We start from the raw sequence: 26,384 nt of genomic DNA on the forward strand, positions 1-26,384 counted from the left end.
ACATATTAAGAAAGAGAGAAGCAGATCTGAATAGAGTGCGTTTGTGTTTTATAAACAAAATCTAACCATTCACCTAAACACACAATCAAGCATCCACATATTTTCAATCAGTAACTTCAGTCCAATATTCAACCATCCACATATTTTCAATCAACTTGGTCTAAACTTAACCTATAGATATATATATATATATATATATAATATTAAATATGACATACAATCACCCTTTCTTAGCTAGACTACCATATAACTTCATATTCATGAATTTTGAACCTTTATTTATTATTAGGATTTGGCCTCTTCCTCTTCTTGTGATAGCTAACACCTCGAGCCTTAGACTGAAAATCACGAACATGACGCAAGTAAACTCTCACATCTGGAGCAGCAAAGGGATTAGTCTCACGTTGTCCTCCATTCTCTTCATATGCTGCACGAAGACGCCCTATGAGTGCATCAAGGCTACCCCAAGCCTGGCGTAGAGAACAAGGGCATGGTGCTGGAGGGTTAGGTATCCCAAAGTAAAGGCACGTTGGATTGTGCACTTTAGTCTTTCCAAACTGGTCAAGGTAGTGAAGGAACTCCAGAACATGAGCTCCACTACATAAGTGTAATGGAAGAGGTGGCTTCTGGCTCCTTAGGTATTGGCAGAAAGTGTTCCAGTCTCTCCTCTTTTGATTCTCATATCGGTTTGGAGTGTTGTTAGAAGCTGCTGCTGATGATGATGGTGTGGTTTCACTCATTAAGGTACTCTCAATCTTGTAGCTGGGGTTTGATGATTCATCTGAAATCAAATCCATGGTGGAAAGGAAAGGAAATAAGGAATTGGATTGATATATAGTACGAAGTTTGAGAGAATCTTGTTGGTAACTAAAAAGGGAGCAGCAATTGTTGGAAATAGAAAGAGTCATTCGTGTGCAAAAAAGATAGAGATTAATATATAACAAATATTACTACTTTTGCAGGAGTGAGAGTAATATAATAATAAGATGAGGAGGAAGTGAAGTAACCAGTAGTCAAAACAGGTCAATTAAATTAATGTATCACAGTGTTCGTTGATGTGACCATATATAGATCACAAACTAGACCGACATGCATGTATTTTCATCACTCTGCTTACTTTATAACTATATATACACTCTATATATATATTATCAACACTTGTGTTCCACTTTTAGTAAGGAGTAACTTCCAGCCTTTGTAATCTCTAAACCACAAATAGGGCAACATGCATATTGAACAATCATATCTTGTTTGAAATCATGTCACAAATCAATAACATTAAACTATTAAAATAAAAAATAATGAATATTTAATATTTTTAATTGAGATGTCATATTTTCATTGGTGCTGGATAGAATTTAAGACATGTTTTAGAACAATAAATCAATGTTATTATATATGGGTCATTTTGGGATATCCTACATCCTATTCGTTAACTTATAAGAATAATACGCTTAAATACTCATATTATAGATATAGATTTCTGAAATTTTCTACTCCTCCCCCACTCTTTTCTTTCCTCTCTACAGAACAAAAGGGCTCTAAAAATGGAATCATCTTGTTTCATTTTGTTGCTGCATTTGCTATGTAGTATGTAGGAGCCAAAACTTTCCCCTCGTGAGTTTCTTATCACAAGCTTCTCAAGTAACGTGTGTGTGTGTGTATATATACATATATACAGACTAGAATGACATTTATCTGTGGTAATCATTGCAGCTGTTGGGTTGGTTGTTGTTGAAGTTGAAGCAAAAGATGCATCTCTCTTGGGTTAGTGTGATATCATATTCTGATATTCATAACCCATAGCCATTGGTGGTGCAGAACTTGATAACCTTGAGCTCATTGGTTTCGGGATCAGTTTCTAAACCACCAACCATGGTAACTTCAAGTTCACATTGTTGCTTAAGAGGGATATCAAATCGACACAAATGGTCCCTTAGAACTTAGAAGTGCTTGATTATTGAATACATTGTAATTCCTTACAGCTCAAATGACATACAACCTTAAAGTATAATCTCAAACTGAAAATGGCTCAACAAACTGCAAAGGACAGTGCTATAAACGGGATGTAAAGTAAGTTTATAGAAGGCATGGTGTATTCAAATCTAATTCATTGACAAAATCCTATGTTCTTAATAGAACTTGCATAAAAACACAACATTAACAACATCCACTTGATCATACACATTGCAAACTTCAGCTTGTGAATGTCCAATAAACTAGATTCATTCTCTCCATGCAATTCATTCAATTAATGATGCATTGAACTCATTAATCAGGGTAGAGCAACAAGTCTTCAATCTATAACATGCCTCCCCAAAACTTCAATATCAGAACTTCCTGACAGTTTCTCTTATGCTAGTTAGTTATCACCTTGGTTCACAGCTTCCACACCATCATCTAGATTCTCAACATCTCTATCCTCCTTATTTCCCTCAATACTACTTACTTCAACTGCAGCACTCATATCTACTGTGGTCTCTCCGTCAACATTAGCACTGGTTTTGTTACTTTCTACCACATTTGCAATGTCATCTTCCATAATAGGTGTATCTGTCAATTTAAGATCAGTGGCGGGTGCTGTTTGCTCTTTACAAGAATTCACATCCATATCATCATTTTTTAAGCTACAAGTGGCTTGATCTTGCACATTGTCTACTTGTTGGTCAATAGTTCCATCGTGAGATGGATCAACTGACACAGCACTTCCATTCTCAGTACCCTGAACATTAGTCTCATCACCTGTATTCTCAATAGTCTCAAGTTCGCGATTATTTGCTTCGATTTCTTCTTGTGCTTGTACCCTGTAGTGGTTCATGATATTTTGTACCCTTTCAAGCTCTGCTATATGATCTCCATATCTCTTTTGTAGAGTTTTCTCAAGTTCTTTTTGCTTTTGTACTTCACCCCATACATTGTTTATCCTGTGTGATGCTGCTAATTGCTCTTGCTTTTGTAAAGCTTGGAAGCACTCCAATTCTGTTGCCGCTACATCCATCTGCTTGAAAGTGGCCTCAATTTGTGGCCAAAGACTTTTCTTTGCCCTCGTCTGAAAAAACAGTAGCCAAAGTACAACATTCAAGATTGAGCATGTTATGTACTCAGTCTAGTAAAACAATGAAAGGGTACATAATTTTACTTTGTAATATGACAAACCGTTATGGAAAAGGGTAACTTCATTGTAAGGAATGTGCGAGGACACATAAAATGTACTACCAGTGGCAAAATAACTTTGGTTTAGCTGACATTTTAACAAACGGGTGTGAATTAAATTTTAAGGTTATACTACTAAACAATAATTTCTTATATCACAGCTTGCACATTAAAAAAATAAGTGACTTTGCATGCACTTTCACAAGTTTATCTTTCCTTTCGGCAGCACACACAGGTTTCTCAAAAGGTGGCACTTTTCGGGATATATAAAGTTTTACAACAATTTTTTTGTCCTCACCTTTATGCAGCATGACATTGGGCCTTACACTGCCAACATCTATCCCTTAAAAATAAAAACTGTTTTTGAGTAAATACACACAATTACAAAGGAAATACCTAGTTCACCCGCAATTTTACAGTGTATTTCCAAATGGTTTTGGTAAGTGACTGCCACAGCTTTTCCCACTAATGAGTTGAGTTTCAACAACTTTTCAGTTAAAAGTTGCAACAGTTTTAAGTTTCGTTACCAGCATTTTCAATTACAAGACCAACCTTAAAGGGGCATTCAGAGTTCAGAAAACATAGCCTAAGCAGTTGGAATTCAAGGAATAAGAGACCTAAAATTAATGATTCTAGCAATATTTAAAGGTGACTGGTGACACCACAAGAAACAGAACTACAGAAGCATAGCATTTTGCATACAGGGTAGCAATAACATACCTCATAGCCTTGCGTGAGTACCATCACCTTCTTCTCAATGCGTACTATCTTCTCCTTACCATCGTCCAACTTACTTCTCACATTCTCAAATTCATTCTGCAAAGCCGCTAGCTTCTCCATGTTTCCAGCAACACTGGATAGACCATAGGCATTACGGGTGGCAAAGTACATAAGATCATTAACGCAAGTTATATGTGCTTCAAGAAATTCATCAAGGGATTCACTCTCATGCCCCATAGCCACGCGAAGGTACTGGGCCTCCTCCTTTATCAACTGATCAGCCTGCAAAGAATAGCATATAAATAAATAGAATGCAAAGTAGATATTGTCAACTCTGAGTAGAGGATCATCTCCAATGATATCTCAGTGAAGATTAAAGAAGAATAATATGGTAAATAACGGTTATTATTTTTTTCATGAAAAGAAGTACATATTGTTTTTCATTTAACTATTGCATTAATGTGCTTCTTAAATTGGTTTATGGGGGATTGAAGGAGAAGTGGAATATAAAAATGAGAGAATGCTGGGCAATAAATGGAAGGTGTAATTATAGTTTTAAGACAGGCACGGAATGAAAAATAGCAAAAGTGCATCCTCTACATGAGAAATCAAGTTACTTGAGTACCAAAAGCTGAAAGATGACCAAGCTAACTAGGTGAGCAGACACATAAGTAAAGCACGTACATCTTTCATATCCTCTTCCTCAAAATCTTCTATAACAGGGACAGCAGGCCCGGTTGCTGAACGCTTGGCTCCTTTCTTTTTCTCCTTATTCTCGTCAAGCGGATACTTAGCATTGTCATGCTCCAGTAAGGTTAGAAGCTCCTTTCTTATCAGCTCATCAGCTTGCTCAACTGAGGTTGGTGGGACAAAGGAACTCTTGTCCTCATCAGCTCTCATCAATGAATTTTTAATAAGCTCCAAAGACGCAGCAGGAGGCCTAGGAAGTCCCCTTTGAAGGACTTTTGATCGTTTTCGAAGTAGTGCTTGCAGCCGTGCCTCTTCTTCTGCCTTTTCTCTAGCTACTCTATCAGACATATCCTCTTCAATCTTCTCCTCAGGTTCTTCAGTATCTTCTGGAACCGGTTGCATCACCACCTGGTACTCATTTTTGGGATGTGGAATGCTGCTTAAACTAGAGCGCAAACTTCTTCTCAGATCAGCTTGTCTCCGTAGCTCAAGCTTAGCGCTATCATGAATATCCATGTCCTCATTGATATGTAGCTCATCCCTGAGAGGAGTTCCCTTCGGAGTCATGCCAAAAGAAAAACCATCCCTTGCCGGTGTCATGCCACTTCTAGGAGTAAGGCTTGGTGTCCCTCCAGGAGTTGCAGAGGGAGTCAGCACTGGGTTCGGAGTTTGAATTTCCTTTCTCTTAGGAGTGACCCCAGAAAAATCTGAAGGATGCAACTCTGGGTTCTCTCCTCCTAACAATGGTGTCTGGGACTCCCTCAACCGAGCCAGATTTTCGGCTTCCATCATGATAGCATCTCCTTTACCAGCAGGTGTTCTCTGAGGGGTTCGTAAGGGAGTCATTCCTTGGCCGGGTGTCTGTGCATAATTAGCCAAAAGAGCACGTGTAGCACTACTACCTTCTCCGAGTTCCTCAATCCCTGCTTGGTCACTTGCATAACCCAACTTTGCAATTTCATCCAATTCATGGTCGGATATCTGGGGTGGCGGAAGCATCAGTTTTGATTTCTTTCTAACCGTTTCTGGGTCATTCATCTTGTTGGCATGCAAAATAGCAGATGGGGCATCTTGCCTTTGTGCAATTTTATTTTTTGCAATGTCTTGCTTTCTTAATTGTGCTTCAACATCAATCCTTCTTTTTCCCTCAAGTTCCTCAATTGTAGTAGGGAACTTAGGTTGTTCAACTGGTCTATCCTCATCAGCAATGTCAAAAAACCCCGGAGGAGGTCTCTTCTCAAATGGGATTTCCGCATTATAATCTATTCCTTTCCTTTTCCTCCTTCGCTGCCTGATATCAATTCCAGCAGCCTTCAGCTCTCTCTTTTTCTGCAAAGAAGCAAGCCTTCTGGCTTCCTCAAGCTGTTTCTCCCTGGCTTTCCTTTTCGCCTTCTTTCCTTTCGTGTTGGCTAACCGAGCTCGTGCTTCCGAAAGCATCTCCTTCTCATCCTCGTCCATGTCAACGGGATCCGGTCTTGCAGGCTTCGACTCAGGGTTTGGATCAATCTCCCCTGGACGCAATTTCCGTGGGTCATCACCAGGTTCATAGTTCTCATCTTTAACACAGGCTGCATCAAGGAGTTTCTCGTAACGCTCAAGGCACTGGGATGGTGTACGGCCGACAATCGGAGCAATAGTTCTCCACTGTGTGGGCATAAGTTTAGCAAGATGAAGCAGTTTTTCATCCTCTTCTCTTGTCCACTCAGTCTGCACAGATCAAAAAATTAAGATATATCACAATATACGAACACAAAAGCTTCAATAACATGAGTGATCACAACATGGTACAACAAAGACAACACCCAAGCCTTTTCACACAAGGTAGAATCAAGTGAGGAAATAATGTACTACCATAAATCATGTCTATACACAAACAAACAATCTATATCTAAATCCTTGTTGAGGGCATTTGCAATAGCTGCTTATTCGGGCTTATGAAAATGACCTATCTATAAGACCCTTTTAGCTTATTTCAGTGACCTTCCAACAACCAAACACAATCATGACCTTGCTTGCACCTAATCTAGATTCTAAATCGCATTTCCCCCTTAGAAACAGCATTTTAGGATTTTCATCAAACGCACTAGCTTACCCAAAAACATAATAATAGATAGGAATAAAAATGGCCAAATCTGAAGAATGAAGGTCAAGAAGTAAAAATATATATAAAAAAAAAACCTTTTTGATGGAAGGATCGAGCCACTCGTACCAGCGAGCTTTACATTGTTTAGCAGATTTACGAACGAGAAGGGAAGAGATTCGAGCCCATTGATTTTTGCCATATTTCATAACAGCCGCTTTCAATATTTCATCTTCAGTGTTTTTCCAAACACCGCCCTTTATCATAATTCTCATCTTCGCTCCTTTTTTTCTTCAATTGATCAATCAAAATCTCTCACTCTCTCACTCTCTCTCTCTCTCTCTGGTTCTAGGGTTTGTTTTGATAAACACGAATTCACAAATTGCTCCTTCCCTCACCTTATATGGATCTCAGCCCATACCCCTAATTAGGCCCATACCCCTTATTACTTGAGAATTTGGGATTACAAAGTTTTAAGGAAATAAGCAAATATTCTTAGGGTAAGTGGAATGGTGTTGTAGAACTAATCTCTTTTCCGATTTGTGATCGGTTCTTAATAATCATCAGTCATAAGAATTAAATTATTATCATTTTTATATCTCTAAGAATTCATTACGGTCTTACACTATTACATTAACATCTTGTTGGTAGTGTAATGGTTTAATAGCCAATAAAATATTGCATACCACTTCCGTGAATTAAATCTTAGAAATTAGTTTGCACCCGATCTGACAATTAAATTATTAATCTCTTTTAAGAGGGATAGAAGATATTTATTGTAAAATTTAGAAGAAAAATGCATAATTACTAGGAATCGTAATATCCTTCTTATTGTGTGAAGCCCAACAATTCATTGCGATATATTGGTTATCGATAAGAATACTTTAAATTACATGGAAAATGTGAATATTCTAAATGATTTTAAGAGAAGATACTTATGAATTACTTAAAGAGGTGTTAATACTTATCGTATTTGGAGTAACGATGAATTATTTTTTGGTCGATGTTGAGAAAAGGAAACATTTCAATTGGTGTTGAGTATTGAACATAACTCAGGTTGAGCGAACTCATATTAATTATTGTGTTATTCATTTGTCCCATAAATCAATCACTCACTAAAACTTTGTATACGCATTTTGTAACAAATTAAATCAATTTTTCTAAAAGTTGTCTGAGTGTTTTTCATACCAAGTTTTTGCACTTGATTTTCATAAAGAAAACAATTGAGTATTTGTGTATTACTTAGAGTGATTGATATTCAAGGATTGAAAGATTTAAACATTATAAATTCATAGTAATCCTTAGTCCTAGATACAAATTCTTCATCTATCAATTTTCTGTAAGTTCACAATAAGGCATGGTGAAAGGAAAGAGTGGTAATTTAAAAGTGGAGTACTCCTAAATTATTGAGATTGGTGAGTGATAATCTGAGACAAAGTCTTAGAGTTAGATTTGTAAAGATTAATATTCATCATGTAGTAAAATCTCATGTGATTTGCAAGAGGACTTGACGTAATCTTCAATGGATAGAAGGTGAACCAAGATATATCACTGATCTATCTTTTTGTTACTTTTTTACATTCTACATTTGGTTTTTGCTAACTTAGTCTTCTATTTTATATTTGATTATTATATTTTATAAGTTGCAAAAATATGCATTAAGCGAAGAAAAACCTGAAAATATAACCAGAAAATCCCTCTTAGTTTGCTATCTAGACTTACAATTGGCACCAAAGCAAAGGTTAGATAAATCATTCCATGGATCCTAACTTTCTAAGATTACCTCTAAGTCATTTCTAGGAGAAGGTTTCAACATAAATTGTTTTCTAAGCTTTGTTGGATAATGCTACGATTTTTGGAAAATTTGCATAAGAATCGTTATTTAGTCTTAGGATTTTAACATATGGAACACAATAAAAGAGTCAATATGTTCGAAGCGTAGTTATAAATGGATTTAAGGAACCCAAGGTAAAATGTCTAGAATAATGAAAATAAAAAGAAAGTCCAATACGACCTCAAAGCCAAAAACATATCTATCTCTACAATAGGCATAGATGTGTTTTTCAAAGTATCGAATTACAAATACACAAAGAAAATGTGGGATAATCTTGAAACGACTTATGAGAGGACTGAAAAAGTCAATAGATTAGGACTCAATACTATGTCAAAAGAATATGAGATGTTTAGGATGAAACCTGGAGAGATAATCTTTAATCTTTAAAAGAGATTACTCATCTTATCAATCACTTTATTTCTCTAGGAAAAGTCCTATTAAATAGTGTCCTCAATCTTAAAGTCCTTAGGTCTTTAACTAGAACTTGACAATCAAAGGTAACATGCATATCTGAAAGGAAGATTCTTTCAAAAATATCATTGCCTACTCTTTTTGGTAAATTTTAGGAACATAAGTTGGAACTAAATCAACTTGAACAACATGAAGAACAAAAGAAGAAACACACAAAAATATCCTTAAAAGCGAAGGCAGATTCAAGTCATGACACAACCAGAGAAGAGCCAAATGAGGATGGAATGGATAACATGAACTTGTCAGTCAATATGTTCATCATGTTTCTCAAGAAAACAAAGGCATCAAGGCTTACCCAAGTAAGAGATTCATAAGGAGCAATGAAACATCAACACAATGATAGAACTTTACATGCTTTGACTATGGATAGCCTAGTCACATTAATATGGACTGCCCCACTCTAAAGAAGAATATCTTCAAATGAAAAGCAGAAAAGAAGACGACAAGGAAAGACTATATAGCATGGGATGAGAATGACATCAATTTAAACTCTGAACAAGAGAACGAGGAACAGACACATCTATCCTTAATGGCATCTCACCAATCTCACAATGATGAGGTAAGTAATCCCGAACACTTAGATATATCTTCTTATAAACTTCAAAATGCTTTTAATAAACTTCATAAAAAATATACAAGAGTTTCAAAACTCATAATATCATACTAAGAAAGGGCACGGACCTATTAGAGGTCAATTCTTCTGAATATCTTGAATGTGAAACTGAAGAACTTAGATTTAAAAAGATCGGTCACACCTTGAACTAATTTGCGAAATAAAAATTTAATAAGATTCACTCAAGCTCACAAAGGACATCTTAAGGTATTTCAGCATAAATCTAGTTCCATCGTGACAATAAACAATTATACATAATATAATATTTCTATCGACATTATATATACAAACATTCCTAAAAAATCTTAGTACTTTGAAAAGTTCAAGATGATATCTTGATGGTGATTTAGGAAAATAACATAATTTAAAACACTACCAATTAACTTTTCAAAGAGTAAAATTGTGAGGCTGAAATAACAAATGAAAATCAATAAAACCAAAAATATAAATTAAGACCCACCCCAAACAATAGCATAAAAATTCCATCTTCTCAACCTAAACTTTTCACCTTGACAGAACAACCTCCTTGTTTGAACACAAATTTACACAAGATCAACTAGACTAGAAGACATGCATTTGAATGCATGTTACTAATTAACACTACCATGCATATATATATAGAACATTGTTTTATCACAGGACAAAATAAATAAAAACATTCTCTAAGCACCACGTTTTTCATCCTAGCTAGTTACTTAGCATTTCATTGCCTAGTTCTAATAACTAATAAGCTAATTAAAATTAAAATGCTAGTAATTTTAATTAATTAGCGTTCTCAGTACTAGGTAGTTTAATTAGTTGGCATCATCAACAGCAGATTTCAGATAAAGGCTTTCACCACCTTCCCCAGAACTTCCACCTCTCTCACCTGAGCTCCCAATATCTTGCTTGCTACTTCCAATCATACCCCTGCCACCATGCAACTGCAATCCCTCACTGCCGGAGCTGCGGATAAAATCAGGGATACCACCATGACCGATGCCGCCTCCCACATTGCCGCCTTCACTTTGCAGTAAGTGATGTCCTGAGCTTGCACCACCCGAACTCATCGCCAGTTGACTGTGTATGCCTTGCTGCTGCTGCTGAAGTGCGGCATAAGGCTGTTGTTGAGAATACAAGAGGGAAGATCGTGCCGCCATTAGTTGTTGTTGTGTCATCTGTGGAGCCTGCATGTAGTGTCCTCCCTGCTGCATCATCCCACTTGAAGGGTACTGCAATACATGTGTGTGTATATATAATAAAAACCAAAACAATTGGACACTTTTAATTCATTTAGTTGTTGTATGTGATAAAAAAGATTAAGGGAATCACCACAATAATTCAGAGAGTACATACCCTAAGTTATATTTAATTAAGTGATCGATCATTTATGCAGAAAATAAGGCATGTACCTGTCCAGACATGACAGGTGGTTGGGGTTGAGAATCAGCAATTGCAGCTAGGTACATGAGATTTCTTTGGAGCCTTGCTTGGTTCCTGTAATAATGCCATAAATAAGGAACAACTTTATATATATGCATGAGAATCCACTAATATTCATTTTCCAATCTCTGATGATGGCATGTACAAAGACCAGTGTTATATGAACATTTAGAATTTAATAACTTTTCTTAAAATTATCTCTATCTCTTATTTACTTTTTACATTTTGTATCTACATGTATCTTACAAAGACAAAGATAAGATAATGCAATATAGACATATATATGGTTAGTTTTCAGCGGTAAAGTTTCTTTGCAACATTTATCAGTAAATGAAATAAGCATCAATATCATAATTTGTAAATAGCGTGGGTTATTGCAGATTTGGATGAGGCCTGCAAGTATAAGACTAGAAACAAAAGAAATTCCTTTCAAACTTTGATATACTTAAAATTTTCTAATTGTTCCGGTGTAACATTTGTTTAAATTAATGGATGGTAACTTTCGAAATATTCAGCTAAATAGAGTACTAGGAAATATAAACTTCTATTGAGATATCTATTTGACAAGTTCCTTCATATATATAAAACTTGAGAATATGTTCATGTCTGCTAATTTAATATCGGTTAGGATTACAAGAATGAGTGACACCAAAGTATACAATAAAGCAAATTGATTTTGATTCCTGAATAATTGATATAACTTCTACTTCTTTTGTAGCATAACATTATTATATAATAGTTAATGTGAAACTTAGAAATGTGTGACTAAATTTTATATAAGTGACAAGAGGATTAGAATAGTTCTTACTCAGCACACTCATTCAGTTTTCCAGAATTCTGGCTTTCAACAATCTTAAGAATCAAGGACTTATTCTCATCCAGATACTGTATATGAAAAAACAAAGGAGTGAAAGGTTAAGAGTTTACTCTAGTTCATAACATATACTAGTAACTTAAGCTTGTAATTGTAGAACAGAAATCAAAATGTATAACTCTTTTGTCACCAATAAAAAACAGTGAACTCGTTACAACAAATAAATTATCTTTCATTAAAAAACAAGTTATTAAGATTTTTAATAAACCTTCCATATTCATCAAATATATGTTTATCAATAAAACAATATTGTCACTTTAATTAGTATAATGTATGATGCAGCATAGAGTTGTAACCTAATTAAAACCTCAATTTTCCCAGGTGTAGCTATAACAAGGAATTAAGCATGAGAAGTCTCGGTTTAATATAGCAAAACAAAGCAAAAAAACTTGGGAGTTTTTATCATGAGATTGTGCTAAGATGAGAGGATAATAATGTTAAAAGATTAAGAACGAAACATGCATGTAATGTTATGTTGAACACAATATTGTATGATTAGAGCATATTCGTCTAAAGTTGGATGCAACTAGAGCTGGTGTATAAGACAAAATCAGACAATAATTAAAGCTACATTACCAGATAACAAAGGTGTGAGTCAAATGATACTCTAATGATGATGTACTAATTAATGTTAAAATATCAAAAGATGATTTATCATCAAACCAGTTTAGCAACATGTGATATCTAGCTAGATTGAGAATAATTAATAGTAGCAATATTGTGAATTACACTAAACACATAGAATTAATAGGAGGAACATGATGATGAGAAGATGACAAAGGAGAGTATATATATGTATATATATGTTGAGAAGAAAAGGAAGATGATTAAAGAAGCAGCAGAAGAGGTACTAAAAGTGGCATAACATCACAAGACCCACAAGGTAGCAGCAGAGACAAAAGGTCCTGAGAGAGCAGAGAAGAATGCATATACATGCCAGTGCCAGTGCCCAGTTGTGCAGTAAGATAGAGGTGTAGTTGAATATATAACATAGAATATATACATATGGAAAATGAATGGATAATAGAATAGGATTGATTGTTGTTATTGTTGGCAATGAGAGGATCGGAGGATGAGAAGAAAGTGAACCTGTTGAATGTGATCAGTGGTGACGTTGTTAGGATAGTAAGCTGCCATCATGGGCTGCATCTGCATCAGGTGCTGTTGTTGTTGTTGTTGCATATTTATCTTCTTTTATAACTTTATTATCTAACTTTTATTATCTCCTAAAAGGAACAGAAACAAAGAAACAAAGCTAAAGGGCCAAGATATATAGCAGAAAGGTGAGAGATGGAAATTAATTAAAAAAACTAATGTATCTTTCATTTGTTATTTGTTGGTGCACAAATACAATAAATAGTGTTATGTTATGTTCCCACCTTTCATTCACTTCTCTTTCATTCACTTCTCTTTCTTTCTTTCTTTCTTTCTTGGCTGGCTATGATGCTACCACACGGAACAAGATACTTATTACAAAGCGTTTTCAGAGAAAGAGGTGCATTGGGCTTTGGGAACATTTTGTTCGTTTTGGCTCTTTTCTTTTCTCTAGAAATTTGTGTCTATTCCTCTCTCTCACTACAAACTTGGTCACGTGATATATGACAGACACCAGAAGAAACAATATTTTAATGATTTACATCTTGGATAACGTATTCTCATTTAACATAAATTAAAATAAAAAATATTTAATTATATCCGGTAGTATATAGAACAAAAGAAAGCATCATAATTTATTGTTGTAGAGATTACATAGTATTAAAAATGAATGAATAGAATATATGTAGTTATGGGGAAGAGGAATAAGGAAGAGAGAGTGTATCTATATCTAATTATATATTCTATTCCATCCATGACAGATTCCATTTATTATCACGCGCTCTTCTCAACGCGCTTCCTCTTTCTCTTATATATATATATATATATATATATTCTTCTCTTTCACACTCTTTTCTCTCCCTCTGTTATAACTATGTAATGAACGGGATGGCAACAAAACATTGGCACGTTACATGACATTGAGAATAGTGAAGAGAATAATTGGGTGTAGTATTGGTTTTGTAGCCATCAAAAGACATTGGATATATATAAGCATTGATTAGAATGGACATGAGAGTTGGGATTTGGGACCCAAAGGGCTTCACATGCCGCTTTCTATTTCAGATTCTTGTCCACTCTACTCCATTTCTAATATCTTCATCATCATTTCATTCATCACCAAATACAAAGGTCAAACTATATATATTCATTATTATTACATTGTATATATATAATTAAAGTGTCTTTGCATGTATATAATTGTCATCATCATGCATGGAAAAAGTGTGACTGTAATAGTGTTGATGATGATGAATGGAGTGAATTGGTTTTGTGTCTCAGTTTGTCAAACATGATGATGGGTTGATAGAGTACTAGGATGGCAATGAGGATCAAATCAATAATCAGATCTTTAAGCACTAGTTTTGTAGCTAGATGGGAAATCTTATGATGTCATAATTGAAACGTTGAGAATGAATATTCTCCAACTTTGAAACATATGACCAAATTACAATACTAGCTAGGCCATTTTGCCCCGTTATGTATATATATATATATCATACTATGAAAAAACTAGTCTAAAAATGTAAGGCTCTTAACATTTAAGAGCATCAAACAACAAGTATTTTAATTGAATAAAAATGGATGGGGTATTTACCAGAAAGAGAAAATAATTGAATGAATGCAACCAGCCATAGTTATTATTATAATGTGAAAGAGATATCAGGAGAATACTCCAAAGTCCATTGAGAAGAGTGCCGACAGAAAATTACAATAAGGATTTTGTAACTCCAAAACTATGTGAATGTGAGTAAGTTACAGTACATAATTAGTTCACTTAAGAGTTAAGACACGCTTTAATATTCTCCACTCACAATAACAATGTAGAAATTGTAAAGAAAAACACCTAAAATCAAAGATAAGATAATAAATAAAATGCTTGAAAATATATATTATAATAGTGTGTGATTAGACACTTAATATACTCATTAAATCATTATTTAATTTTATTAGACAAAACATACTCTAATATGAAAATGAAAAGCATAAGAATTAGACATTGAATGAGGAGAGAGGTGGTAAAGGTTAAAATGGAAGAGTGTGTTGAATGTTGAACGTTGAATGTTGAATGTTGAATGTTGATGGCACACTTTCACGCGTTTTGTGAAGTTTAGAAATAGCAATAGGAATTGCAATGTCAACAACACATTGCCTTTTGCATTTTGTATTTATTATTATTATTACTTTATAGTTTGCATATTTCCAACAAGCAGAGAGAGCCAAAGCTATTTGCCTTGCCTTAAATGACTTGGCAATTTATGTGAGGCACTCTTATTTTTGTATCTATAATAATATAATAATACATTAATACATCACTTCTCTGCTTTTCTCTTCTCTTCTCTTCTTTTCTCTTCTGCTATTGTGTCAGTCTTCACCATGTGACCATGTCCCTACACACATTTCCCATGTACATACATTTCCATGTCTCACAATTCTACATTCAATGATCATCACCTAATAATAACTCATACATATTCATCATGACTAAATAGTTAAAGATTCCTATGAGCAATCTTTGTAAGGTAGAATAATCATGCACATCAAAAGAAATTAATTCTTATCTAAAAAGATGGGAAAATACATACAAAAAAACAATAGAATTGAAGTCTGAGTCCTTTATTTCATAAGATTAAAATAAAAATAAAATAAGACTACATAATGTTAGTTGTAATTAAGTGCATATAGTCATAGCATTGGACTCAAATAATAAAGGTGTGAAACCTATAGATATTATTACAATTATTTTTGAAAGTGAAGTTGTTTCTCTAGTTTAGTCAACATCCCAAGCCCTTTTATCTTGGTATCAACAGCATTAACATAGCCAGCAATGTTCATTTCAGTCAGAGTACAATGCCCTTGACTGCGACCCGGTACTGTTGAACATGGATTTTTTTGAGAACTCTTCACTGGGCCTCTTTGTAGTGATTGGATCATTACATAATTCTTCCTCTGCTGCAACCATTGCTCTCCCTCTAATGTTCTTGCTTCACATACTTTGTGTAAACCCAATAGCATAATTATTGTGAGCACACACATAATCTTCATGTAATTATAGTAACCCATTTTGTATGATGAGGGAATAATCAAACTTGAGGGAACACTTTGATGGATGTGGTTGATTGAGTTTATCACCTTTTTTTTATCCTAACCGACTTGAATTTAGATGGATGAAAGTAGAAAAGAAGAGAAAGATTGAAGATTATGGAAGGTGATGAATGGTATGTAGTGTGTTTAATGAGATCTAAAGATGTTTATATAAGGTGAGGAGTTAATTCAGATTTGTTGAATGATTTAGTGTTGACAAAAATCCGCGGTTTGAACTTTTCACCAAGGATGGTGCACATAGTCTAAATCAAACACCCTCAATTATGCTTTCAAAATATTGACATTTGTTATTTTAATTAAAAGTCTTACTTGAAGCTTATAAGAGCCCATAAATCAAGCTTAGTATATATGATTGATATAATATATTATCCATCATTTATTTATATTAGTGTAATATCTATAATATGTTACTATAAAAATTATATAATATATTATCCATCATTTATTTATATTACTTTTTTTGTAAAAAATAATAATAATTAAATATAAATAATAGAAATAATATAATAACAATATATAAAAATCAAATATTGTTTGCTAATACATTTTCCTTATTTTGCCAAATGATATACATTTGGTTTGTTTGGTTTGGATAAGGAAATGATAAGAGAAGAGGAAAATAAAGACTATGAGTAGAAAGAAAGAGATAAAAAATAGAGTTAGTTTTAGAGTTATTTGACAGATTTGATAGAAGAGAAACAAGAGAGAAAGAGAATAAGAGAATAGAGGAATATGTGAGCTTTTCTTATATATAGAATTTTAGTCTTGTACATGTATGTGATAGTGTGAAGTTGGTGGGGTAACTTAGTTATTTTTAAATTTTTTATTTTCTTAACTCTCTTTCTTATCTTATTTGACATGAAACCACCACATTTATTTCTATCTACTCTCCTTTATTCCACAACCAAAGAAGAGAAATGTACAAAATATCCTTACTTTCTCTCTTCTCTTCTTCTATCTTTTCATATTTACCTCAACCAAATGATATATTTTCCATCCTTCTTTATTTTTTTTAAGAAAAAAATGTATGTATTAATAATATGAGTTTTATACATTATTATTATTATATCATCTACTATTTATATATAATGATAATCATCCACCATTTATACAATCTTGTTTTTTTAGCGATGTTACTATTTGTTTTTTTTAGTGATGTTAGTTTGGATCAATCGTACAAGACAATGAGGAAATTGGCAGAGATGTGAACCATATGATTCAAATGGGTTGAGTGAAATGACATAATGTTTCAGGTGTCACTTGTGATAAAAAGGTATCACTCAAACTTAATGGTAAATTTTAATGCATAACTATAAGACATGCAATACTATATGAACGAAGTATTGGATGATAAAATGTCAAAATGAGAGTAGACTCCATGTAACAAGATGAGAATGTTGCGTTGAATAAGTGAACATGCCACACATGATAGGATTAGAAATGAATGTATTATGAAGAAAGTTGAAGTAACTCCTATTATATTAGAAAATGATAAATCATCCTACTAAATCCTTCTACACAACCTCCTATTATCTACAAGAAAGTGATATATGTCGCAAAGTAATACTTTGTGTATTAATGAGTGATATACAAGTAACATATTTCACTTTCTCTTGGTTAGAAAGATTTGTAAGAAGATTTATTAGAAGAATATATCATTATTCACCGTAATAAAGATGTTAGAATCATGCCTTAAGTGAATTAAAAATACTTGGAGGAGACCGGTAGAAACCCACATAAGGAGAGTAAATCAAATAAAAACTAAAAAAAAATTAGAGATAAAATGATAAAGAATGACTTAGAGATCAATGTTCTGTTGATAAATACAACTTATAATAGAACATAATGATGTTGTTTGATACATGTAGTTCAACACACTTGGTAAAATAAAGGCTTAATTTTTAGTATTAAAAAAGGCATATCCAACAAAATAATGAAAAAAATGATTTACTTTATTGCCTAATGTAGGAATCAAGGTTAAGAGGGAAAAATTTACGTGGATAGTGTAGTTTGACTATACTATCCCACGTTTGAGGTAACTTTTCGAATAATCACGGGAATGGTACATATTTGAGGATCTCGTGGATGTCATTCACGATTTCATCAAAGTCGTGGACCATATGCACGATTTCTAACGAAACTCGTGGACAACGTCCACGATTTCCATGCATACTTTCTATCTCTTTAGTGAAATCGTGTATGAGATACACGACTTCCATAGTCGTGTGCCCAGTACACGAGATTAGATGAGGTATGTTCATTTTTAAAATTTCCTTTACATGAAATTTAAATTTGTTTTTAATATTTTATGATTTTTAGTTTATAAAAATAATATAATTAAATTAAACTTGTAAAATTAAAATTTTAAAATTTAATTGAATATGATAATTTAAGTAAAGTTTTATTTTTATGGAATTTAGATAATTTTTGTTAAAATTATTAACATATATTTTAAATGCATAAATTGAAATAATAAGAAAATTTCATAGAAAACGGAACAAGAAAATTTCATAATTGTAGTAAGAATTTGAAAATCATTACATTACAGAAAACAAAACAAGAATAGAAATTTCTAATGGCGTCGATGAGATGATGTTCCACATCTAGGTGCCTTTCTCCTTTGAGGTGATTGGACTCTTAATTGTTGTTGTTGCGATTGATGTTGTCTTTCACCTCTAACTAGTTGTGGCTGCTCCTCATCTTCGTCTTTATCATCATCATCTTCATCGTATTCGTTTGGTTGTGAAGGTATTGTCGGTTGATAATATTGTTGAGAGTTGAATGCCGAGAATGGAGTATTTGAAGTAGTGTCAAACATTGATGGCATTCCTTAAAATTGTGAAGTAGATGCTAAGTGAGAAAATGAGTAGTCACCCATTGCTCCGTAACCGTCAAACCTAAAGGGTTGTTGTTGTTGTTGAGGAGCAGGAGTTTAACTGTATGCATGCAGATAAGTATCCAACCGAGTTTGACTCTCATAATGTTCTTGATAGTCAGGTGCAATAGGCATTTGAAACTGTTGTGTAGGATGAGCATGAGAAGTACTTGAGGAGAAGGCGGTTGGAAGTAGTTGAGCAAACGCTTCCATCATCTCATTGCAGTTTTGATAAACGTCATTTAATGACTGCAACGGATTTGGAAACACATTTGTAGGATCACACCTATCCCGAATCATTTTGATAAAATTGTACTGAAAAAAATGGAAAAAATTAAAATATTAGAATATGCCAATACAATTTAAAATAAAATATAATTAGAAATGTTGTTGTTATTACCGATCCGGCTGAATATGCTCTGTCTGGAGAGATGTATTTCCTTGTCTTTTGTAAGTACCATTGCATATACTGTGAGTACTGATACAAAGGCTGGTCATTGGGAAAATCACTTACCACATAGGTTTCCTAGTTATTCCAAATTTGAATCCACTGGGTATGCTTTTGAGGCTAGTTGTAGTCATTTTTCCCACGTAGATCCATTTTGAGTTGTTTCTCCAGATTAATTAGATCTTCTGGGATGAGTTGTTGTAGACCAAACTGCCTCATCACCTGATCAGCAGCATGCCACTCAACAAGTGCAAAGCAGATGAGTGGTACACGTGCTCTGGCTACATCAGGTATGGGTCCACATAGGTAATGTTCCTATATGGGGTCCACACAAACTCCTTATTGAAATTGCTAGCAACATGACGTAGTGCACCCAACAAACCTGTACTCCTATATGATATTATACAAATATTTGTTTGTGGGGTAACATATGTCCGAAGATTGCAGAAAAACTATTTCCATGCTTCTTTGGTCTCTCCCTCCACAATGACAAATGCTACTGGAAATATACGTTTATTACCATCTTGTAAACTAGCTATTAACAATGTTCCAGTAAAAAATGTGCCATCCACTTGAAGGATTGGTTTGCAAAAACCAAATCCTTCAATGCATGGCTTGAAAGCCCAAAAAACCTATCAAGAATTAAAGTATTATATTCTTCATGGTTAGATGCTGAATATCTTACAATTGTACCTGATGCATAATATTGAACAACATTCAACCAACGAGGTAACTCCTTGTATGATCCCTCCCAATCACCATAAATTTGGGACATTGCTATTTGTTTAGCAGTCCAAGTCTTCCTATATGTCACCGTATAACCAAAACGAGTGACCACTTCTGTAACTAATGTTTTAATTGGTATACCAGGATCTTCTGATACTAGTTGAACAATGTAGTTTGCGTTGAAAGATGGCTTCGTGTGATCTTCAGAAATATTAGTGGATACACAAGTGTGTCTTCCACTAGTTTTTCTAATCTCCCAAATATCACGCTTCACATTTTTTGATGCCTGAAGTCTCCATTCACACCCAACACCATAATATTCACATTTTACATATATCTATTTGACCTAGACTCATCCACATGGTAATAAACAGAATTCCTAATATGAAATTGTTTTACAACATTTATTGTTGCTTCCTTTGATTCAAATTGTTGGTGGTAATCTAAACATCTTCATCATCGTCATTATCACATAGCTCAATGTCATCCTCATCACTAAAATCACTAACAATATCTCTAATAATTGCCATCTACATATAACATACAGTAAAATATAAACAAACAATGTTTACATTTAAACATAAGTAACATTAAATAAAATTAACTATAAAGTAAATGAACTGAAAAAATATAAAGCATTTTTAGTTAACTTCAATAATCACAGTTCTTCAATTACAAATTAACCTAAAGATTTTTTATACGTTTTCTTCCTTCAGTGTGGTTTGTACTCGGGATGGATGGGGTATAAATATTGCTTGAATATCGTGGTGATGTGGTTGTTATAGAATTCTAGGATTTATTCATTAAAACGAAGAGTTCAGAAAATCAAGAAGCAGGAATTCTTGGAATTAAGAAAAGAATTCGAACAAACTTGCCAAACAAGAAAGAGTGGTGAATAGAGAATTTGAAAAGAAGTTACTAGTTTCAAAATTAGCCAACTAACTAACTACTACCTTCCTTATATAGCTAATGTAACTAACTACTCTTCTGCTACTGCAATACACGTGGCAATATCAATTTGAACTCTATGAATGCCCTTCTCTTGAAGCAATTCTTGTCCTCAAGAATGAAAATCGGGGAATTTATTGCATAGATCAAAATAAAATTCCCAAGTAGCATCTTCAAGAAGTTGATGTTTCCACTTGACAAGCACTTTAGTCACAACTCTTCCTTGGCGTTTAACAATCATACGGTCTAAAATAGCTTATGGTTCCTTACCAACAGAAGTTTCAACAGAAAGTTGAGGAATCTCAGTAGAAGTGATGGCTTGTCCCACATGCTTCTTCAATTGAGAGACATCAAAAACATTATGTATTTTAGAGTGAGAGGGAAGAAGTAATTTGTAAGCCACTGCCCTATCTTGCTGATAACTTGGAAGGGTCCAAAATACTTTGGAGCCAATTTCTCATTTGCTCTAACTGAGACTGAAATCTGTTTGTAAGATTGCAATTTGACATAAACCAGATCACCCTATTTGAATTGCCTATCACTGCGATGTTTATCAGCAAGTTGTTTCATTCTATCTTGAGCCCTTCGAAGATGAAACTTAAGAGCTTTCAACATCTCATCTCTTTTTACCAAACTCCTATCCACAAGTTGCACTTTAGATTCCCCAGGTAAATAAGGCAAATAAGCTGGAGGAGGCTGACCATATACAATTTCATATGGGGTGGCTTGGATAGAAGTATGGAAGGTGGTATTATACCACCACTCTACAAGTGGCAACCATTTAGACCATTGCTGAGGTACTTCAGGACTCATACACCTCAAGTAAGTTTCTAGGCATCTATTGACCACCTCAGATTGGCCATCTGTTTGAGGATGATATGAAGTGGAAAGTTGCAACTGCACCCCTTGAAAAGCCATCAAATCTTGCCAGAATTTACTGATGAAAACTGGATCACTATCACTAGTGATAGAATCAGGAAATCCATGCAGCTTAAAGATGTTATCCAAGAAGGCTTGAGCTACAATACTAGCTGAATAAGGATGAGCCAATGATATAAAATGAGCAGCCTTGCTTAGTCTGTCTACCACTACAAAAACAAATTGTTCACCACATGAATTAAGCAACCCCTCAATGAAGTCCATAGTGATGTGTTGCCGTACATGACCAGGGATAGGTAGAGGTTGTAATAGCCCAGGATAAGCAATTGTATCATATTTGCATTTCTGGCAAGTTGGGCATTGCTGAATGAAGGATTTTACATCCTTGTTCAACCCTTTCCAATAGATTACAATTTTGATTCTTTGAGTAGTTGCATGCCTACCAGAATGACCACCTGATGCTGCAGCATGAAACCACTACAACAATTCCTACCTTAGTGGTGCATCTTTTCCAACAACCAGCTTCCCTTTTCTTCTCAATTCTAAGCCATTCCATGTATAGTGCTTATGACTATTAGAGTCTAGTTGCAATTGAGAGATTAGCTTCTGAAGACTATCATCACTGAACCAAGTCTTCTTAATTCTCTCTATCATATTAGAATCTACTGTATGCACAAACAAAGCTTGGCACTCTAACCCATCCACTCTTGACAATGCATCAGCAACTAAGTTTTCTCTGTCCTGCTTGTATTCAATGAAAAAATCAAACTCCATAAGCTTGACCAACCACTTCTGCTGAAATGTTGTAGTTAACCTCTGATCCAAGATGTACTTGAGGCTTCTATGATCAGTTCTAATAATGAAGGGTTTGTTTAACAAATAATGCCTCCATTTCTGCACTGCAAAAACCCCAGCAAGCAATTCTTTCTCATAGGTGGACAAAACTTGTTGTTGTTGATTGAGAACCCTACTAATAAAAGCTATATGGTGATGGTTTTGCATTAGCACAGCCCCAATTCCTTTACCTGAAACATCAACCTCAAGAATGAATTGTTGTGTGAAATCAGGTAATGCTAGCACGGGGGTTGTGGTGAGTAAGTCCTTCAAATTCTGAAATGAAAGCTTGGCTTCACTTGTCCATTTGAAGTTATCTTTTTTTAATAACTCAGTGAGAGGTCTAGCCACAATGCCATATCCCTTCACAAACCTTCTATAATAACCAGCCAAGCCTAGAAAACCCCTTAATTGCTTGATGGTTTGAGGCAAGGGCCAATTTTTGACTGCTATTATCTTAGCAGGATCAGTGGCCACCCCCTCTACTGAGATGAAATGACCAGGTATTCCACTTTAGCAACTCAAAAATAGCATTCGGATTGTTTAGCAAGTAAGTGATGCTGCCTCATGACTGCTAATACTCTTTCCAAATGAACAATGTGCTCATCTATAGTGCCACTGTATATGATATGAGTATGTCATCAAAAAACACGAGCAAGAACTTCCTCAAAAAGTCCTTAAAAATAGAATTCATCAAGCTTTGAAATGTAGCTGGTGCATTTGTAAGACCAAAGGGCATCAGTAAATACTCAAAGTGACCACTGTGTGTCCTAAAAGCGGTTTTATGAACATTCATTGACTCATCCTCACTTGGTGATAACCAGCCCTTAGGTCTATTTTAGAAAAGATAGCAGATCCATGTAGTTCATCCATTAAATCATCAACTAAGGGAATAGGAAATATATCTTTTATTGTACCTTTGTTTAGCTCCCTGTAATCAACACATAACCTCCAAGTGCCATCCTTCTTGCCAACCAAAACCACTGGACTTGCATAAGGGCTATTACTGTTTTGGATAACACCATAATCCAGCATTTCTTGCACCAACTTATCAATTATGTCCTTCTGTTGCTTAGCATACCTGTAGGGTCTTTTGTTTACATGATCTGTATTATGTAAGAAGGGAATTTTATGGTCATAGTCCACTCTAATATGAGGTAACTGAGTAGGAGAAGAAAAGACATCAACATATTGTTGCAAAATGTGTTCAATAGAAGAAGGAATTGCAGCCTGCTCAGCCTGAGTTGTTAGAGAATGTAGTAAAAACCCTTCTTCTTCACCAACCTGAATCATGGATAAATGAACTCCTTGATGTAAAATTTTCCCAAATTGTTGATTCTTCACAGTTTTACAACCTAACTGTGATGCACCCCTCAACACATGCCTCCTTCCTTGGATAGAGAACTCCATACTCAACTTGTCAAAGTTCCATATTATATCACCAAGTGTTACTAGCCACTCAATCCCCAGCACTACATCACAACATCCAAGAGGGATCAACATAACATCTGAAGTGAATGTAGTGTGTTGTAAGGTCCATGTAAAATTGCTTACAACATAATAAATCTTTACTTTGGTGCCATCAGCTACAGTGACTAAGAGTGGATTTATTTCTTCAATTCTGCATCCCACTCTCCCTGCTACATGGACATCTAGGAAGTTATGAGTGCTTCCACTATCAATTAGGATATGCAAGGGTTTCTTCATGTACTTGCCAGTAACCCTCATAATCCTAAAATTAGATATTCCAGTCAAGACATTCACTGAAATTTGGGCTGCCTTAAATTGACCAACCCCCTTACCATCATCAGTATGAGCCTCTTTGCCCTCTTCCTCTGAATCCTCAACTACTAGTAGGTGGATTTGGAGTTTCTTATGAGAGAGGCCATGCTCCGCAGAGTATGGTTCGTCACAAAAATAGCACAGACCTTTTGCTCTCTTTTCACTCATAAAAGCTGGAGAGAGATTCTTGGTGAATCTAGGTCCACTCTTTGAATTTTTTGCTTCCATTGAAGTCGCAGGTTTTGTGTTGATTAGTGGCTTATTTAGAAGTCCAGATTTACTCTTGCTAGGGAATTCAATCTTTGATCCACTACCACTAGCAGATTCATACAATTTTGCTAAAGCAAAAGCTTTCCTAACAGTTGGTGGCTGAAACATTCGAACCATCATCTGAATATCATTTCTCAACCCTCCCAAAAAACAATAATGTGTATTCTGCAGGCAAGTCAAGTCGAGTTATGATAGTCAGTGATTGTTCCCTTCTGCATTAGCTTCATTAAATCTGCCATGGGATCATCACACAAGTCTCCAAACCTCTCAACCAGTATCTTGACATATTCATTCCAGCTAGGCAGAGAATTGGTCGATGAAGATTTTACATAAGCATGGTGTCATTTTAAAGCTTTTCCTTCAAAGTGCATAATTGCAAGTTTCACCTTAACCTCTTCAGGAGTATCATATATCATGAAGTAAGTTTCACACTGATACACCCATTCTTTAACATTTTCACCAGCAAACCTAGGGAAATCAATTCTTGATAATCGTGTTTGACAAGAATAATTGAATTGTCTATCACCTGATTTCTGGTTTTTATCGTGCTTGCCATATCGGTCACGATCATAACCCTTCCACGAAGAATTTTCATCTTCAACATTTTTGTGAATCAATTCATCGATTGATTGTTTAATGGAATCTCCTAGCGTTTTCTGGAATGATCCTACCAATTCAACCAACCGCAACTCAAGACGTTCTGCGATGCGAGCTTCCAACCTTTCCTCCATGTCCCTCATCGAAGCTTGAGATCGAGTTGAATCTGCCACGTCTCTCAGAAAAAAGCTCTGATACCAATTGATTATAGAATTCTAGGATTTATTCATTAAAACGAAGAATTCAGAAAATCAATAAGCATGAATTCTTGGAATTAAGAAAAGAATTCAAATAAACTTGCCAAACAAGAAAGAGTGGTGAACAGAGAATTTGAAAAGAAGTTACAAGTTTCCAAAATTAGCCAACTAACTAACTACTACCTTCCTTATATAGCTAATGTAACTAACTACTGTTCTGCTACTGCAATACATGTGGCAATATCAATTTGAACTCTATCACGTGGATCCAAGACACGACTTGGATCTCGTGTTCCTGATCTACGAGATTGCATGGAACTCATGTACTAGGTCCACGAGATTGCCATGAAACTTGTGTTCCTGGTGCACGACTTACAGGGACCTGACACAGTGTAAGAAAATCGTGGATGTAGTCCACGAGTTTGGTGGGAAATCGTGGATGGGGTCCACGAGTTTGGTGAAATCGTGGATAGCATCCACAAGATCCACTAAAAACTACCTCAATCCCGTAAATATTTGAAAACATACACCAAATGTGGGATAGTGTAGTCAAACTATACTACCCACGTAAATTTTTTGGTTAAGAGGCTTGCTGGTTGCTGCTGATTGACATTCTATTTAAACCGCAGTCTTAAAAGAATTAGGCCCAGTGACATTTCCCCTAATATCCATTTTCCCATAGTATTTAACCAGCTTGTAGTTTTTGCAAAACTAAGGGGACATAGGTTGTTGTAGTCCTAGTAGACAGAATGGTTAGATAGATCAAACAAC

At 34.8% G+C, this 26,384-nt stretch overlaps 3 protein-coding genes across 4 annotated transcripts; all 3 read right to left on the bottom strand.

Annotated features, from left to right (window-relative positions):
• LOC109329678 (protein LIGHT-DEPENDENT SHORT HYPOCOTYLS 2-like) lies at positions 270–800 on the bottom strand. Its single transcript, XM_019563410.1, has one exon. The coding sequence runs from the start codon at positions 795–797 to the stop codon at positions 276–278; it is 522 nt and encodes a 173-aa protein (XP_019418955.1). The 5' UTR covers positions 798–800; the 3' UTR covers positions 270–275.
• On the bottom strand, positions 2,064–7,028 carry LOC109329677 (cell division cycle 5-like protein). Its single transcript, XM_019563409.1, has 4 exons — positions 6,742–7,028; positions 4,558–6,270; positions 3,874–4,155; positions 2,064–3,049 (listed from the first exon to the last, which is right to left on the bottom strand). Exons 1-4 carry the CDS (start codon positions 6,916–6,918, stop codon positions 2,363–2,365), a joined length of 2,859 nt encoding a protein of 952 aa, XP_019418954.1. The 5' UTR covers positions 6,919–7,028; the 3' UTR covers positions 2,064–2,362.
• On the bottom strand, positions 10,029–13,170 carry LOC109328945 (GRF1-interacting factor 1-like). 2 transcript variants are annotated; one of them, XM_019562591.1, is made up of 5 exons: positions 12,947–13,170; positions 11,792–11,868; positions 10,953–11,037; positions 10,331–10,772; positions 10,029–10,299 (listed from the first exon to the last, which is right to left on the bottom strand). In XM_019562591.1, exons 1-4 carry the CDS (start codon positions 13,037–13,039, stop codon positions 10,356–10,358), a joined length of 672 nt encoding a protein of 223 aa, XP_019418136.1. In that variant the 5' UTR covers positions 13,040–13,170; the 3' UTR covers positions 10,029–10,299; positions 10,331–10,355. The 2 variants fall into 2 exon arrangements, with proteins under 2 accessions (XP_019418136.1, XP_019418135.1); XM_019562590.1 differs by having other exon boundaries at positions 10,029–10,772.

Source organism: Lupinus angustifolius, chromosome LG16 (genome assembly GCF_001865875.1).
Source record: "Lupinus angustifolius cultivar Tanjil chromosome LG16, LupAngTanjil_v1.0, whole genome shotgun sequence".
NCBI classification, from domain to species: Eukaryota; Viridiplantae; Streptophyta; class Magnoliopsida; order Fabales; family Fabaceae; genus Lupinus; species Lupinus angustifolius.